At 39.5% G+C, this 19870-nt stretch overlaps 1 protein-coding gene across 7 annotated transcripts in view; it reads right to left on the reverse strand.

The window, feature by feature from the left end:
• LOC140201323 (reticulon-1-A-like) overlaps window positions 1-19870 on the reverse strand; it is a 77224-nt gene that overhangs the window by 49127 nt on the left and 8227 nt on the right. For 2 of the 7 annotated variants that reach the window (XM_072265211.1, XM_072265214.1), the window contains exons 2-3: window positions 8544-8579; window positions 4924-4974 (exon numbers count right to left, since the gene is read on the reverse strand). The exons of 2 other annotated variants lie outside the window; for them this stretch is intronic. In XM_072265211.1, the coding sequence (XP_072121312.1) occupies window positions 4924-4974; window positions 8544-8579 (87 nt within the window). The remainder of the gene's footprint in view (window positions 1-4923; window positions 4975-8543; window positions 8580-19870) is intronic. 3 more of the 7 variants (XM_072265212.1, XM_072265215.1, XM_072265216.1) reach the window with 2 other exon arrangements.

Below are 19870 nucleotides of genomic sequence, written 5' to 3' on the forward strand. Positions count from 1 at the left end.
GCAAATAAATTTCAAATAAATCATTGTTCATGATAAATCTTTTGAAATATATTTTTATTGCATTACTCTATTTGTTCAATAGAATTTCCTTTCCACTAAATAACATGCCATTTTCCAAATGACATCATAAGAGCATTTCTTAGCTCACTTGTCTAAAAACCCTCATGAGCCATAGTTTTCTGCTGAAGATTAAAGTATTTAGTGAATGAGTTGATCCTCTAGACCAGAGGTGCACCAGCAAGATCAAATGAGCTTTGAGCAGCGCATAGACCTCCAGTGCCTGCTGTCAAAAGATTAAAAATGGTCCAGTCTCATACTTAAAACAAAGAATGAATGTGTCATTCAATCCTCATGCGCACAAAAAATAAAAAGGACTTCAAGCAGGAAAATGTTTGATGTCAAATATACCTTGGACTTCCACAACAAAACATGGAAGTCCAAGACAATCCAAGATCCAAAAACAATGCATCAGATAAGCAAAGAACTTTCAAATCCAATGTCAGATTTACACAAAAAAAAAATGGTGTACAAACCACATCAAAATTCATATGAATGGGATGGTGACCTCAAAGGAAAATACCATACGACAAAGGCAAAAGAATTAGGCCATTTAACCCATTAAGTCTGCTGTCATGCCATCATGGCTAATTATCCCTCTTAACCCCATTCAACTGCACTCTCCCATCACCTTTGATGCCCTTACTAATCAAGAACCTATCAACCTCAGCTTGAAATACACACAATGACACTTACCTTCTGACACATAAGACACAAGGATGCTATTTGGCTCATCTTGTCCATGTCAGCTCCCATCAGATCAACCCCTTCAGTCTCATTCCTCACCTCCAACTACTCCCCCTCCCAACCTATTTGCTCACACTCCCAATTTCCCCTTTATTTTACCAAGAACATTAAAAGTTTACAGTAGCCAAAAATACCAAAAACTGTTTGGACATGTAAAGAAGCTCATTTACTAAATAGTTTTCTGCTAAAGATTAAAGCCTGGTATGGAAACACCATCGCCCTTGAAAGGAGAATCCCACAAAAAGCAGTGGACAAGGCCCAGTCCATCATGGACAAAGTCCTCCACACATGGAGCGCTATCACAGGAAAGTAACATCAACTAGGACCCCACCACCCAGGCCATGCTCTCTTCTCACTGTTGCCATCAGGAATGTGGTACAGGATCCTCCAGTCTCACACCACCATGTTCAGGAACTGTTATTACCCCTCAAGCATGAGGCTCTTGAAACTTCACTGCCCCATTATTGAAATGTTCCCACAGCCTATGAACTTACTTTCAAGAACTCTTCATCCCATGTTCTCAATATTTATTGTTTATTTATTATTAATTTTTTTGAATTAGACAGTTTGGTGTCTTTCGCACACTGACTGAACACCCAAATTGATATGATATTTCATTGATTCGATTATGGTTGTTATTCTATTGTGGATTTATTGAGTATGCCCACAAGAAAATTAATATCAGTGTTGTATATGGTGACATATGTATTTTGATAATAAAATTTACTTTGAACTTTGTTCAATCCCACACATCTGAAAAAAAAAGAGTAAATAGTGGCAGGTGAAAGCCATGGGGTGGCCCAAAATCCTTCCTGCCTATGCAAGACAAGAATGATACAGTACATAGCCTACCTTTGGCTGGGACCAGTCAGCTTCAAACCTCATCAAAACCTTGGCGCAAACATACACCAAGGAACTAAATTCTACAACCCAGGCAAGAGGCAGTATCAAGGTGGCATTTGAATGCAACAGTGCCCTAGCAAAACTGAAGTAAATGGGCAAAGGGAAAACACTCCAGTCATACCTCTCAAGAGGAAGCTAGTTATATGTCAAAGATAATGTTAGCCCCAAGGTATTATTGCAGGAATTATGCAGGGCAGTACTCTTTGCCAAAAATCTTCTACGACTTCAGTGACCTTCCATCAGAAGCTCAGAATGATCATGCAATGCTCACATTCATTAGCAATTTCTCAGCAAATGAAGCAGCTGTGCTTCATACAATACAATCTACTTTCAGGAGATGATAAATGGCAGTAACATTCCTGCCACAGAAGTACCAGGCAATGATCATCTCTAACAAGATAATCTAACCTACTAACATTGACAATTCAATTATATTACCATTCCACCAATGTCATCCAGTAGAAAGAGTCATGGACTTGTAATAGATAAAAAAAATTTTGAAACATTAAATTCAAATCATGAAAATGTTTTGCAAGAGCATATACTAGACTTCCTCTAATTATCAACTGCCATTAGCATCTTAAAAATTAAGATCAAAGCCAACTAGAGCACGCATTTCAATACTGTGCTTTCAAGAGAACAGAATCAAAGGCTCTTGAATATCTACTTGCCTGAAGTCAGAAGGACACTGAAACAGCAGTTGCAATTAAAACATTCTAGAAGTCTATACCACTTTTGACAAAGCAACTGCTACATTTGACTTTGGCATGTTCTATGCAGGCTACGGTAGCAAATTCATTTCAAAAGACTTCACAAATTCCCTTTTAAGTCTTCCCAACTTGAATATTTAATATCAATTCCTCAATTACCAGTTAAAATCCAGAAACTTGCAATCATTTACTAAATTCACCACCACCCTTTGTTTGGTGATGAATGACACTGGAGGATGAAAAGTTTCCAGTAAGGATGGAAGGGCTGCTGTGATAACTAATCTGACAACACCCAGTTCTTATTCCCACCCATTTAAAGACTATGAACACGGCAAACCATACATTTAATGGAAATACAAACACCAAGTACCCACCAACCACCAAATGAAATAAAACTAAGTTAACAGTTTAGGCAGTTGAAGGATAAATTTGAAGTTTTCTTTGTTTTTTCTCCTTTGAAGAAATCAAATTGAGAGAGGGGCAAAATCAAATAAAGATTTCAAGTTCAAAGATTGATGCTCAAAACAGTACCTTGATTCTCACTGCTGAAAATGTACTCAATTGGACACACTCATATCAATTTCGTACTTCCATTCTCCTTGCCTGGCACTGTCACATGTCTAACCAGTATTTTTTAAAATAACAGCAACCCATTCAAAACAAGAAACAAAAAAAAAATAAATAGATCAGGGCCAAGTAAACAAAAAGAGCATTAAATCACAAAAAGAGCACAAGACCACCCATTAAACAAATGTTATCAAAGCAAAGATTTCTTCCAATTTAAGAGCATATTAAAAATAATTTAAACATTTAATCTTAGTTGAGACACTAGAAATATTGTTGGTTAAGGAGGGTACAGAACAGAAAAACTCTTCTCAGGCTGGGGAGTTCAAAATAGGGAACATGATTGGGAAAAAACTATATTCCAACAAAAATTTTGAAAGCAGAAAGATTATCAAATGATATCACTATGTCATTCAATTTCAACAATCATATAACTTCAGCATAAATCACAGCTAGTGCAAGTTAATAATTTGCTTCAATTTACTGCATTATCTATGGCACATAGTTAATTCTATTTTTAGCACACTACATCCTGAGCCTGAGTGCCAAATTTAACCAAGTGCTGCCATATTTTAGGGTGACAACAACTATGTTCTGACCAACAGTAATCTAAACTACCAACTTTAGTTTGCAAGTCATTGAACCATATGCTTTTCTCCTGCCAATTTCACATACATTATATACACTTGCATATGTTCATCATTCAACTAAAATCATACAGAACTCAAAGAACAAGTTATGCTACTTGCATCATATTCTCTAATCTTTCCATACTTATGACAAAAGTTACCCTATCATTTTGTCCTTATTTCTCTTCCACAAATTCAAGGGGAAGCTCAAACCATACATTGAACAAGAGTACAGACCTTTCAGCCCACAATGTTGTACTGACCCTTTAAACTACTCTAAGATCAATCTAACACTTCCCTCCCACATAGCTCTCCATTTTTATTTTAATGTGCCTACCTATTAAACCTCCCTAAAATACCACTTCTGGCACTTGCCACTGTAAAAAAAAATGTACACATCACACCCTATACTCTTCTCCAATCACTTTAAAGTTATGTCCTTGGAAAACAGCACTGACTGTCCACTCCATCTATGATACCATCTTATACAGCAACTCATCTGAAGATGCATACATAACAGTGTTCCTTCTACATCAGGTAAATCCAAGACAGCAGTCTATTTACTATTTAAATTACCTTACAAATGTGATTTTTTTTTTGAAACTTTAAGGTAGCAGAATAGATACTGAGGTTGCACCCAAACATAAAAATCATTAAGGTGTGGCGAGTGACTCATGAATATTAAAAGTATTAATGGAGCTGAGGAATTGTAGGTAGTGCTGATTATAACCACATAACTTAGAGTACAAGTGATTAAAAACGGGGAAAAGGTCGAAAATAAAAAAAGTGATAAATATGAAACCCCAATGGAAAAAGGTACTAATTGCAGCCAGGTACAAAATATGACAAATTTAACAGAGTCAGTTACAATACATATTACCCCTCTATTCACCACCTGCCGAGAATACTAATGTTCTCAATAGGTAATCTCCCTCCAGTATCAAGTCCAGTCAGCAAAGCAAGACATCCAAGTTGTGGATACCATCAAATCTGTTTAGTTTTTATTTTCCAAGTGATTGCTGCACAGCAATCAACAACTCAGGAAAATGGTTCCATTGACCTTAGGACCAAAATTACATTGGTTTGCGCTAATCTTACTAATATCAAGAAACTAATTTAAGAACATTCAAAATGATGGGGCTGAACACAAACTTTACTACAGAACGAAAATGCTTCACAATTTGTTTTATAAAATAGTTAGCAGTGAATAAAACCTTTACGAGGAACTTCTAGTGCAAGTCAAAGGGAAAATTTATAAGCATGTGGCTAGAATATGTTGCAGTTAAAAACAAAAGAAAGCTGATGGGACTTGCCTGCAGGCTGCATCACATATTCATGCGCAGCAGGAGAAAAAAAGGGCTTGTCTGAAAAACAAATGACAGTAACTCAGCGGAGCAAGCAATAAAACCAAGTGATCACAGATAGCCCTAATGTAGAAGTCTGGACTCAAACTACTTGTAAAGTTTTCAACCAATAACTTGTTCTTATCCATTGAAGCTAAGCAAGATCTATTGATTTAAAATATTGGATTTTCTGCAAACTCCAGAGACTACATTGGATTTTCATGCGATGTAGTCTCTGGAGTTTGCAGAAAATGATGTGAAAAACAAAAAGAAAGTGAGCAGCAGTTCTGTGGGTGAAAATACCTTGTTAATGAGATGCCAGAGGAGAATGACTAGACTGGTTCAAACTGACTAACTCAAATAACCACATGTTACAACAGTGGTGTGCAGAAAAGCATCACTAAACATACAAGTAGAACCTTCTACAGCAAAAGACCACACCAGGTTTCACTCCTGTACTTAATAAAGAGGACTGAGTGGAGAATTACACATATACATTAATACACACACCTTTCTTTTGAACTTAATTTCTTCCCATTTATGTCATAAGCAACCAAACCCAAAATTGCTTTCAAGTCATCTATACACATTCTAAAAAGTTGATGGCCTGACAATATTCCAGCTGTAGGACTAGCAAGCCATCCCCAAACAAGCAGTGCCAACCCATTCTAGTACAGACATATCACTGGTAGAAAGACGCAAGTATAGAAGATTGCCCAGCTAAAGTATTCATAAATTCCAGGATGAATTTACTCTGGCTAACTACCACCCAGTCTATCTTTCCCCACCACCCAACCACCCCACACCCAGCTGTTCAGTAAAACCGAAGAGCTGGTTATGACCAAGAATGGGGAAAGTGCACATGCTCTTGTTTAGATCAACAGTGCTGAAGTCAAGAGCTTCAAATTTCTAGGAGTGAGCATCATGAAAGCTTGCCCTGGTCCTAACACTGACACCACAGCAAACAAGTTCACCAGTGTCTCCTCAGTAGGCTAAAGAGGGAGTTAGATACGGCCCTTGTGGCTAAAGGGATCAGGGTGTATGGAGGGAAGGCTGGTACAGGGTTTGAGTTGGATGATCAACCATGATCATACTGAATGGCGGTGCAGGCTCAAAGGGCCAAATGGCCTACTCCTGCACCTATTTTCTATGTTTCTAGTTTAAAGAAATCTGGCAATGTCCCCCTTGACCCTTGCCAATTTTTAGATCAATACACCACAGAAAGCATCATCCTATCCAGATGCAGAGCTTGGTATGGCAACTGCTCTGCCTTTCGACCACAAGAAACTGCAGTTATGGAAAACGGCCTCCTCTCCGTGGACAAGGCTAATTTTGCAACAAGAACTTGCAAATATTGACTGGGGGAGACTTTTGGCAGGTAAAAAGATAACTGGCAAATGGAAAGTTTTTTTTAAAAAAAGTGAGTGAGGAAGAGTTCAGGACAGCATGTTCCTGTTAAGAGTGAAGGGCAAGACTGGGAGGACTAGAAAAATCTGGTTAAAAAGGGATCTTACGGATTTGGTCAGGAAAAAGGAATTGATGATTAAAACTACAAGTCTTAACACTTCACTGATTAATATGAAATATAGATAATCTGAATTTGATGAAGTTTACCAAAAAATTGCTAAGAAATTCAAACAGCACAAATCAAACAATAATTAAGTAGCAGAGCCACGCCCTTATCCACCAAATTACTCTTCACACTAATTCCAAACAATTACAAGGAAATGCAACAAATGAAGACTGGGATTGAGGGACAAAAGATGAACGAAGTCAGTGGACCACAAGTTCACATACGTCTGCCACCTTTCATTTGATAAATGCCCAGATGCTATGCCTCTTAAAGTATTGATCATGCATTCTTCCTGACCTGAACATTCCTTTTCAACCAGGGTTCTCTAATCTCACCCTCTAACAGGAGAATGCTATCCTGAATTGTTCCCATCTCACTTTTTTAAAAAAAGCTTATTTGCCTAATATAGAGTCAGGGCAAGGGCAACCACCCAGAATTAATACATGTTAGCTCTTTATATTTCTTCAGGTGGGCCATCCACTTGCAATCACACAAGAGTCCTCATTATCCAGTTTTATCTATAGATCCATGCATCACAAGATTTGTCCCAAGCCCCTTTAAAATGTTTGTTAAAATGTACAAGCTACTACCATATTACAGGCAGGTTTGTTTCACGGAAAACCGCCCAGTGATTTTTTTCTGTAATGTTAAGTCACATCAGTTCAATTTCATGACTGAATTTTATTCCTTATACAAACTAGCAATTCACGAGTTCCACAAGGGCAAATTTCCAATATTCGTTGCCTTAAAACAGTGGTTCGGTGGCACATGAAGATACCGTAAAAACTTAATTCTGCAAGCCATCCATAGAGATTATTTCTGTTTTCAGCCTGCAAACAATCTCAAACAATCGAAGTACAGGTCCTCCTCAGCTTAAGTGCCCAACTTCAGGAGACTAGCAGAATAAATTTCCTACTTTCTGAAAGGATGCAGGCATCTTCTGCTATGCAGCCACATTTCAGATTTGTGAACTGTGGGTCAAGATCTGTTCGCTACCATAACCTGCTGAGGACCTTCAATATGTTGGCTAATGCCACTACTTTTGAGTGATTGAAAGCTTGTGATATTAATGTGTTAAAGCTTTTAGAACATTGTAAGCATATTGGTTTGGTGGGTGTGTTTGGGTAGAAAGAAAGGAGCCTTAGTGGTTTCCAAGTGCTTTTTATTTTGGGGATTCCAACTCACTATCCCTCACAAATATTGAGGATTTAGTTTACCAAAATAAATTGTACTTCCAATTTCCTGTTAACCACTTAATGAAAGGAGTTAGTCAAGGTATCAAAAAGCCTACTTCAAACAACTTAGAGGTCTACACTTTGTATAAGGTAGATATTCAAATTCATCAGCACCAGGAAGCCACATTGCTCCTTAATAATCAACATTAACTATCAAATCCTCTTCTAACACCACAGCATTAACACTAATTAAAAACACCATCGACCAGGTCAAGTGAGAATCTAGGTATCCTATGGCAAGTGACTGAAATAACCCCCAGAAGTCTTTCCTTTCCTCTTACAAGGAGTCACAAACATTTTCAGGGTACACAAACACAGCACTGATTGAGTGCATTAACAACCATACTCAATACCATTGCCAGAATTGAAAGTGGGCAAAATATGAAGATGATGGTTTAATGACAATGGTTTCTCAGAATCTATTACCAAAGCAGTAAACTTCAGTGTCTAAACTTCTTTCAACAAGCCAAACACAGGACAAACAAAACATGGCTTCACTAAAATGCATATAAATGGTAAGCAGCGACAGCATGCAATGTTATGGACCATACTATACGACAGTTTAGAAAATGAGATGAAATAAGCAATTAGACACATTGATTTGTTTAAAGCTATTCTAGTAACATTTGTCTTTTGCTCACTTACAAAAGTGATAAATCAGATAAATTAGAAAATGATAAATTAGAAAAGCCATGTTAAGGTGCGAAAAAGTGGAATTATTAATGAAACAACTTTTTTTAAATGACTAAGCCACTAATGGTTGCAAGACACAATCATGTTACCTTTTTGATCTAGTTTCTGCTCCAAGAAAGTGCAACCTGTAAGCAGAGTAGTAATCAGTTTCAAACCATGCCAAAAGTAGAATAATGAAAATAGAGATTTATCCTAAAGTCAACATATCAATTTTCACATCAGTACAGAAATGCAACCCATCAAGAAAAAATAAATTAATTCATCCCAGTATTTTTGGTGCCACACCATCAGCATATTCTTTTATCTCATTTCACTCAACTTTTAATATTCTCTGCAATAATAGATCATGCATTTTAACCTCTCACTTCCTGACCATCTTTTTAACCTCAACCATTGAGGTACAACATCTAGGCCATTCAATTCTAGTGAATTATTGCCCTTCAATCCCACTACATTTTCATTTATAAAAGAATACCAGAGCACTGCCTAGTATTCAAATTATGGTCTAACCCCAGTTTTTAATGGAATATCAAGCAGTAGTTAATCTAGTCAACTGGACTTGTAAGTAGCTTGACAGATGGTGTCGTACCCCACCCTCTGTCAGCTTTTTACAATGCAGTCCTAAAATCTCCAGCCCAGCCCAATTATCAGTTTGCTCTAGGCCACCAACAGTTTTGAATTATTGACCCTCTTCTGACCAAATTTATAAGTTCACAATCTTTCTGCATTTTGTTCTAGTCCTTAACTACCCCATTTTAAGATTTACAGGAAACAATAAGCAGGGGATACTGAATGCCACTAAAATGAGCAGTATCATAGACAGTGAAGATTGTTACCAAGGATTTCAGGGGGATTTTTATCAGCTCGCAATGTGTGTCAAAGAATGGCAAATGGAACTTAATTTGAATAAGTGAGAGTGTTGCATTTTGGGAAGACAAATCAGGTTAACACTTTCACAGGGAATGGTAAAGCTCCAGAGTGTGTTGTAATACAGAAACCCTAGAGTACATGTGCATGACTCCCCAAAAGTGATATCACAGGAAGATAATGTGGTAAAGGGAGCTTATGGCACAACGGCCTTCAAGAGTCAGAGCACTCAGTACAGAAATTGGGATGTTATGTGCATTTGTACAAGATGGTGCTGAGTCTATAATTCAAATATTGTTCTCAGTTTAGCACTATGTTAAAGGTAAGCTGCCAGTAAGCTGAAAAGAGTGCAGAACCTACTGTTCAATTCCACTTTCAAGGCCTCTACAAATCACGTTCTCAGTAATATTTATTTGCCTCAATAGCCATCAGCCAGTAGTACTTGCATCCACTGTAATGAAGTGACTTGAGGTTGGTGATGAAACATCAACTCCAACCTGAGGAGCAAACTTGTATCTGCTCCAAACTGCCTACGGACACAACATTTCCTTGCCTCTTCACTCAACCCTGAAACATCTGCTCAGTGAAAATGCTTACACCAGGATGCTCTTCATTGACTACAATTCTGCATTCAACATCATCGTTCCATTAAAACTAATGAATAAGCTCCAAGTCCTAGGACTCAATTAATAAGCTCCAAGTCCTAGGCCTTTGTGAACTAGATCCTCAGCTTGAATTGGAAATGTTTCTAACATCTTCTCCACAATCATCATCAGCACAGGTGCACTACCAGGCTGTGTGCCTAGCTTCCTGCTCTACTCACTTTATACATATGGCTGAGGCCAAGTAAAGCTTCAATGTCATATTTAAGTTTGCTGACGACAAGTTAGTGGAATCAAAGACGATAACAAGTCAGCATATAGGAGGGAAATTGAAACTGCGGCTACATGGTGCCACAACCACCTCTCTCTCTCACACACACACACACAAGCAATATCAAAGAGCTGATTATTGATGGGTTCCTTAAGGTTGTCATAGCTGGTTGGGTGGAAATAGTGGGGATAAGCTCCCACTACCTATTAATTGCTCCCAATGGCATGCACCTCAAATAACTTCTGACAATCAAGTCTAGTTCTCCAGTCTTCACAGGTGGTTTAGCTACTATGCCCAACAAAACCATTTCTATTGACAGAAGGGGCAAAGGTGGGTTACTGGCACTGTAAAACCAGTCACACCTAGCAGATAGGGCTCATCAGCCATGGTTGCCAGTTCATCTAGAAGGAAAATTCTGATCTCAAACCTCCTTACCCACCCATGGGGAAGGCTTCAGGAATAAACCCCCAGAAAAATTCCAGAGCTGAAGTTCCTAAAGTACTCCAATGTTGACTGGCAATTCCTGTGATGTCGCTGGCACCAAACTATCAGCGTCCCAGCTTTCCTTTGGATTCGTCAGCTGCAAAAAGAGAGGGAGCCTGCTGCATGGATAACAGCTTGCTCTCCATAACTGTACTACCCTGACTTGCATACTGGCATCTATATAAACTAACGTAGACTGACAGCTCACAATATCCATAGGCAACCCCAACCAACGGAAGGGCCTCTCTCTCAGATTATTGACTAAAGGAGGAAAATAAAGGTCCATTAGCCAGTCCTCATCAGGGGACCAGTGGCGGAGAAGGTCAGTAGAATTAATTTCCTCAGCATCAGCATTTTGGAGGACCTGTCTGAGGTCAAGCACGCAAGTGCCTTTACAAAACGCAGCAGTACCTCTACTTTTTTTTGTTAGCTCTTGAAGATTTGACATGTAATCTAAAACTTTGACAAACTTCCACAGACCAATGCCCTTGAATGGAAAAGCCTACTAAAATGGTGGATACAGTTTATCCATCACAGGCAAATCCCTCCCATGTAATATGCACATTTCCATGGAGCACTGCTACAAGAAAGCAGTGTATCATCAAAAATTCCCACCATCCTGGCCATGCTCTCTTTTCACAGCCGATATCAGGAATGGCATACAAGAGCCTTGGGTCCCACACAACCAGGTTCAGGAACAGTTATTACCCTTCAACCATCAGGCTCCTGAACCAGAGTGGATAACCTCACTCACCCTAACACTGAACTGACTCCACAACTTATGAACTCACTTTCAAGGATTACAATTCACTTTTTTCCCCCCTTTTTATATTTGCATAATTTGTCAACTTCAACACTGGTTGTTGTCCATCTTTGTGTGCAATTTTTCATTGATTTTATTGTTTCTTTACTGTAAACACCCACAGGCAAATTAATCTCAAGGTAATATGGAAACATATGTACTTTGATAATAAATTTATTTTGATTTTTAACATGAAAAAATTGAGTATGTTGACATGAAGAGGGGATCAGCAAACTAGGACTTCACTAACATTGATTTATTAGTGTCATGTGTACCAAGGTATAGTGAAAAACTTGTATTAAAATGATCTGTAAGAACATTATGCTAGACAGCCCATTGAGGGAGTACAGGAGTGCAGTTACAGAGGAAGTGCAGTCCAGGCAGACAATAAGATGAAAAGATGCAATAGGATAGATTGAGGTTAAAAATCCTTAGGGAAGTGTTGAATAGTCTTATAACAACAGGACAGACACTGTCCTTGAGTCCGGTGCTGCATACCTAAGTGCTGTGTCTTCTATCTTCTGCCCGATGGGAAAGAGGAAAAGAGAATATCTGGGATTGGTAGAGTCTTTGATTATGCTGGCTGCTTTACTGAGGCAGCAAGAAGCAGATAGAGTGGAGGCTGGTTTCCATGATATACTGAGCTGTGTCCACAACTCCCTCCAGTTTCTTGCAGTCATAAGCACAGCAGTTGTTATACCAAGCCATGACACCTCCAGATCAGATGCTTTTTACAGTGTAGCAATAGAAAACAGTGAGAATCAAAGGTGATTTCTTTAGCCTGAGGAAGTAGAGGCACTGACATGCTTTCTTAGTTGTGCTGTCAAAATGATGAGACCAGACAGGCTAATGGTGATGCTCACTCCCAGGGACTTGAAGCTCTCAACTTTCTTGACCTCTAAATCATTGCTATAAATACGTGCATACGCACCACACCCTTTCCTGAGGGAATGATGGGCGTGTACTTTGCTGATATTGAGGGATAGACATTGTTGCTAAGTCAACACGGCAGTTGGCTCTCTTTCTCCTTCCTGTGCAATTCATTAGCTTAGGTTCATTCATTTGGTGGGGTCATCACTGTATGTTCATTAAAATGTAGAAGAAAGGGGACTTCCAGGTTGAGCATGGAATAAGTAGGTGCGTGGGAGTGTGGTTCCCGATTTTTATTGAAAATCTACCTATTTATCTTTGCCTTGTGCTGTCTCACTTAGTCTAGTGTAGTTTTGTGTTGTTTCATGTAGCACCAGGGTCCTGGAGGAAGGTTGTTTCGTTTTTACTGTGTACTGTACCAGCAGCTTATGGTCAAGATGACAATAAACTTGACTTGAACGCTCGAGATAACTGAATATGTAACATCCCGGGATGTTGCTGGACACTGAAATGGCAAATAAAATGCACATCCGAAGTAAAAAACTGGGGAAAAAGACAGCAAAACCTCGAGCAAGAAAGCTGATGTTACGATTATGGCACCGTTGCACGATGCTGGGCCTGCACTACTTGATAACCTCGAGAGGCTTCGTTTAGTACTTCTTACTGACATGACGCAAGTGCTGCATTCTGCCCTAAAAAGAGAACTTGAAGATGCGTTGTCACCAGTGAATGCTACCATGGAACAAATTATGTCTTATTGATGAACACATTCCTGAGGTTGAAGACGACCTAAATAATTATAGTGACCGACTGGTGAGCGCCGAAGCCGCCACTACAGAGTGAAAACTCATTTCTGAAGGGGAAGCTAGAGGACCTCGAAAATCCATTACAGAGATCCAATTTGAGAGTGGTTGGTATTCCTGAAAATTTGGAAGGTTCAGACCCTGTTAAATTTATGACTGAGTTTTTTGACAAAGTGCTGGGGACAAATTTCTTCCCAAGCGTGCTTTCGCGTGCTCACTGAGTCCGGCCTAAACTAGCCGCCATCCCTGAAGCCAAGCAAACAAGACCAAAAATGTTCCTGGTTCTCTTTCACTACTTTCAAGATAAGCAACGCATCATCAGTAGACGAAGGCAGGAGCTGTATTTCCGCAGGCAGCGGGTGTTTTTTTTTAAAATGAGGATTTTAGTGCGGAGCTGGGGAGAAAACGAGTAGCGTCCAAGAAGGTGAAATCCCTGTCTTACGGGGAAGGGGTCGGGTTCGGCCTCTTGTATCCTGCCCGGCTCCAGGTCACCCATGAAGGTAAAAAGCATTATTTCGATACACCAGAGGCAGCCAAAGAGTTTTACCATTCGTGCTGGGGAGAAGAAGAACAAGAAGGGCAGCATTGAAGGGGCCTCCCACCGAGGTAAACTGTTAATTTTCGCAACCCACTTCTTTGTTCATTTTTTCCAGTTTAACTTGTGGAACGTGATTGGGTTGAACTGTTATGCTGCAGAATCTGATCAACAAGAACTTTCAATCAGCAAAATGTAAATATTGGGGATTTGCATCTCTGGCGTTTAGTTTCCTAGTTTCTTGTTTTTAATGTTTTGCTTGGCCTGTGTTATTTTTAGTGTGTGTGTGTGTGTGTGTATATATATATACACACACAAAAAAAGGTAGAATAACTGAGTGTACAAATTTTAAGGGGGGGGGGGAGCGCCACCTTAGATTAGATTGAAAGTTTTGATTGTATGGGGAATGCTTTGGAAGTTTTTTTGTTTGGTAATGCCTGCGATCATCCTCAGTTGAGGAGATAGATCTAGGTTTCGGGGGTTAATTGTCTTTTCTTGTTTGTGTGAAGGAGTGGGGACAGTGTTTTGGGGGATTACCATGGCATCTTATTCTTTTGTGTTACGGATGGGCCAGACTTTTTTCCCCCATTGTGCGTTATTGTGTGCAGCTTGTGCCCTCGCACTGTTTTGGATTGTAGGCCCTGTGTGTCTTTTGATATGGTTACCATGGGTGATGCTGATGGAGGCCACCCTATTTCTTGGAACGTAAAGGGGCTCAATGGTCCTTTAAAAGAGCTGAAGTTCTCTCTCATCTGAAACAATTAAAAGCAGATATACTATTTCTACAAGAGACACATTTAAGAGTGGAAGACCATAATAGACTCTGTAAAGCATGGATTAGTCAGGTTTTTCATTCTAGATTTCATAGCAGGTTCAAGGGGAGTGGCAATACTAATCACTAAAAGAATGCAGTTTACACCATCTGATGTAATCAGTGACCCTAATGGTCATTTTATTATAGTCTCTGGACCTCTTTTTCAGATACCTGTCATTTTGGTAAATGTTTATACCCCTAATTGGGACGATGTCCACTTTGCAAATAAGGTTTTGTCATTAATACCTAACCTGAATACACACCAGCTAATCTTTTCAGGAGATTTGAACTGTGCTATTGACCCATTGCTTGATAGGTCTAGCTCTAGGGGAACTACTTCTAGTATGGCAAAGACCTTCTCGATGGTTTATGCAACAAAATAGTTATATGGATCCGTGGAGATTTTTGAATCCATCGGTTAGGCAATTCTCTTTCTTTTCTCATGTTCACCACTCCTATTCTAGGCTAGACTATTTCTTTACAGATAGCTCCTTGATACCAATGATCAGACAAATTGAGTACACTGTTAGTTATATCTGATCACTCACCCATGAAACTAGACCTATGTTTTCCTTTAAACATTAGAGAACAGCCTCTGTGGAGACTTAACCCCCTTTTGCTTTCCAATGAGAAATTTTGCAGTTATATAATCGGCTAACATTGACACATTCTTCTAAACTAACAAAACTGAGTCTGTATCGTATTCTTTACTTTGGGAAACTTTAAAAGCTTACTTGAGGGGTCAAATAATATCTTATACTTCACATGCCAATAAAGAGCATAGGAAGGAACTGCAAGTGTTACCGCAATCTATTTTGGACCTGGATAGGCAATATTCTGAAACGCCCACTGCGGAATTATATAAAAGCAGGGCTGATTTACAAGCGAAGTTTAATCTCCCATCTACAAACCTACTAGAACAATTAATTCTTAAGATACATGGCCTCTATTAAGAATATAGTAACAAGGCGAGCCGGCTTATGGCTCATCAGTTGAAGTGTCAGGCTGCATCACGACTTATTCCCCAGATAAGAGACACGCACCAAAACTTGACAAGCAATCCAAAAGAGATTAACAACATCTTTGCAGCTTTTTTATTCCTCTCTGTCTACCTCAGATATAATAAATATGGAACTTATCTAACAAATGGATTTATCTAACAAATTTAATATTAAACACACAGCGCATATTTCCCCCGTATGAACATATAAAATCACTGCAACACACCAATATCGCTGAATCAGTGGGAGCCCTGGGTTTGATTCCCTGCAACAAGACGATCCCATTGAGGGGTGATGGGAGACAGCGATACTCGAAGGGGGTTCCTTATGTCCCATCTATTCTGCAATTTAGTTTTCGTTGCATTAATTGCAGAAAAGCCCACGTCGCAGAGATATGATGTTGGAAATGGAAGCAACGATTTCAGTGCTTTCGTGGCTATCTCAAGATATTCAGCCTTGACTTTGATCCAGAATGCCAGCAGAGAAGTTATGTCAAACATACTTTTCAGCCCACCGTCATTTGCAAGCTCGAGGAGTTGATCTTCTTCCCGCGCTGACATGGATGATGCATGGGTAATGACCTCACATGCATTCAAGTTCCAACAGTGGGCGTGACAGGGAATGAGAAAAGGTGCAGCTAAGTCATATCGTTTCATATCACCAAATCATATTGTTTCCTCTCGGCCCGGCACCGGTCCGCAGCCCGATGGTTGGGGACCGCTGTTCTAGAAGTGTTTCAGGAATCTTTGGAGAACGGTTCCTTACCCCCTACTCTTTCACAGGCATCTATTTAGCTACTTCTTAAAAAGGACAAGGACTCGACTCAATATGGTTCATATTGCCCCATTTCACTTTTGAATGTGGATGTGAAAATTTGGGCTAAAGTGCTTGCGTGCCATTTAGAACACCCCCTTCCCAAGATAATTTCAGATGATCAAATAGGTTATATATTTTTTTTTAAAAATCGCCATTTTTTAAAAAAATATCCGTCCACTGGCTGATGTGGTTTATTCACCCAGTGCCTCTCCAAGTCTGGAGGTTGTTATCTCCTTGGATGTGGAGAAGGCCTTCGATAGAGTGGAGTGGGTATATTTATTTAGTGCTTTGGAGAAATTGGATTTGGCAGAATATTTGTAGCCTGGGTTAAGCTACTGTATCACTCGCCTTTAGCGTGCATACAGACGAATTATTCTCGATCTATTTCCCATTAACACGTGGCACTTGCCAAGGCTGCCCATTGTCCCATCTTCTTTTTGCAATTGCAATTGAACCCCTTTCTATTGCACTTAAGTCAACTACATTATTTCAAGGCGTTAGGAGAGGGGACATGGAACACAGTGTATCCCTATATGCTGATGACCTCTTACTTTATGTTAGCGACCCTGCAGGTTGCAGTCATTATTAGGTCAATTTGGAGCCTTCTCTGGCTATAAACTGAACCTTCAAAAAAAAAAAAAGCAGCAAATGCTTTCCCATTAATAACTTGGCCCTACAGATCCAACAGGAATCTTTGCCTTTTCCTTTATCTCAAGATGGTTTTGTATACCTAGGAATACATGTTATTCGCTCTTTTACATCTATTTGAAGCTAACTACAGGCCTCAGGTTAGCCAAATGAAGGCAGATTTTGAGAGATGGCGCAGTTTACCTCTTACTGGGAGCTGGGAGAATTCAATCAGTAAAAAATGATTATACTTCCTAGATTTCTTTATTTGTTCCAGTGCTTGCCAGTTTTCTTATCTAAGTCATTTTTCAAGTCAGTCGACCAAGCTATAACCTCCTTTATTTGGGGAAATAAGGCCCCAGGGGTTAATAAGCGCATTCTCCGAAGAGGTCGTGACGTAGATGGAATGGGCCTTCCTAGCTTTATTCATTATTACTGGGCATCGAACATTCAAAAGGTATTACTTTGGCTCCACCGGCCAGATATAAACTGCTGCCTGCTTGACACATCGTCTTGCCACTCCTGGTCTCTCCCAGCTTTAGTGAATTCTTCCTTGCCATTGAAAGTCTCTCAATTCACATCTAACCCGACCGTGCTCTCCACTCTTAAAATTTTTATTCAATTTCGCTGCCATTATAAATTCACAGCAGCTTCAGTTTTGGGTCCCATTCATAGAAATCATCTATTTCCCCCCTCAACACTCAATTCAGTTTTTAGACAATGGGGTTTGAACAGTCTTATGCGCATTAAGGATTTGTACACTGATAATATATTTGAGTTTTGTTGACCTGTGCAGTAAATATGGTCTTCCACATAATCTTTTTTTTAAATATATAAATACCTGCATACTCGCCACTTTGTCTAGGAAAAATTTCCCTCTTTTCCTGATCTACCACCTGCTATGGTGTGGGAAAAACTCACTCTTAGCTTTAACGATAAAGGGCTGATCTCTGTACTGTACTCTCAGCTGATGTCTTTGGGAGTTCAAGATCTAAACAAAACTAAGACTATGTGGGAGGATGACCTTGGTATGGATTTGGCTGAGGAATATTGGGCAAAAGCATTGAATAGGGTTCATTCCTCATCATCATGTGCTAGACTGGGACTCATACAATTTAAAGTTTTACACAGGGTACATTCAAGTAAAGCCAGGCTTGCTGACATATATCCTGGGACAGACGCTGGCTGTGACAGGTGTTCCTTCTCTCTGGCTGGTTTAGTGCATGCGTTTTGGTCTTGTCCTCCGCTTGATGGTTATTGGGCACTGGTTTTTAAAATTATCAGTGAGGTTTTAGGGGTGACACTGAGACCTTGCCCACTTACAGCTGTATTTGGTGTGGCAGATGATGCTTTGGGTTTAAATGCAAACCAGTCTGATATCATTGCATTTACACCGCTTTTGGCCCGTAGGGGAATCTTGCTGGTCTGGAAATCTGCCACTCCCCCATCTGCTGCTGCTTGGTTAGAGGACGTAATGTTTTGTCTGAAACTAGAAAAGATTAATTTTACTCTGAGGAGGTCTGTGAAAAAGTTCTATTCGAAATGGGACCTTTCTTGTCTTATTTTGGGAGTCTTAAGGAATTACCTACCAGTTGAGACATCTGATTGTACTTGGCGATTTGACCCCTTTTAACGCGCATATGGTTCACCTCATAGGGTGGTTGATGCATTGTAATGAGTGCATTCTGGATCACTGTATTGTGGATGCGTGTGGGCCTTCATCTTGAAGGAATATGGGGGTATGGCTGTGAAATGCCCGTACTTGTATTTGTGAAGTGTTGTACTGTAAATATATTAGCTGCCATGGCATGTTCGGGGAGGGCAGGTGAGGGGAGTTTTTTTGGGGATAAGACAAAAGCAAAATGGAGGAAAATGTAATGCATTACATATTCTGTATTGTGTTATTCAATTTAAAAAACATATAAAAAATATACGTAGAAGAAAAGGGAAGATCTTATGAAGGTGTACAAAACCGTGAGGTGCAGCTACAGAAAGTTTGTGAACCCTCTGCAATCACATGGTTTTCTACATCAACTCAAAATATAGTCCGATCTTCAGCCAAGTCACAGTAATAGACAAATCCAATCTGTCTAAACTAATAACACAAACATCTGTACTTTTCACATCTTTATTGAGCATTTTTTAATCTTTCACAATCCAGTCCAGAAAAGGTAAGAACCCTCGTATTTAACTGGTAGAACTTCCTTTAGCAGCAATAACCTCCTCCAAATGTTTCCAGTAGCTGCTGATCAGATTCCCACAACAGCAAGGAGGAATTTTAGACCACTCCTCCATACAAAATTGTTTCAAATTCATCAATATTTCAGATGTACCTTGCATGAACAGCCCTTTTCAGATCATGCTACAGCATCTCAATTGGGTTAAGGTCTGGACTCTGAATTAGCCATTCCAAAACATGAATTTTCTTCTTTTTAAAACCATTCTGTTGTTGATTTACTCTTGTTTTGGATCATTATCTTGTTGCATCATCCAACTTCTATCAAGCTTCAGGTTTTGCACTACTACCCTGACATTCTCCTGCAAAATGTCAATACAGTTTGAATTTGTTGTTTCCTCAAGGATAGTAAGCTGTCCAGGCCCTGAGGCAACAAAGCAGCCCCAAACCATAAAGCTCCTTCCACCATGCTTCACAGTTGGGATGAGGTTTTCATGTTGGTGTGCACAGCCCTTTTTTCTCCAAACATTTCTGCCAAAAAGTTCAACTTTTGTCTCATCTGGCCACAGGACATTGTCCCAGAAGCATTGTGAAACATCCAGGTGGTCTTTTGCAAACTTGAAATGTGCAGCAATGTTTTTTTTTGGAGAGCAGTTGTTTCACCCGTGGTATCCTTCCATGAATAGGTCAGTGATTTTTTTAAATATAAAGGACACATGACCTGAGATTTCTGTAGGTCTTTTACTATT

The sequence above is a fragment of the Mobula birostris genome, chromosome 8 (genome assembly GCF_030028105.1).
Source record: "Mobula birostris isolate sMobBir1 chromosome 8, sMobBir1.hap1, whole genome shotgun sequence".
Classification (NCBI taxonomy): domain Eukaryota; kingdom Metazoa; phylum Chordata; class Chondrichthyes; order Myliobatiformes; family Myliobatidae; genus Mobula; species Mobula birostris.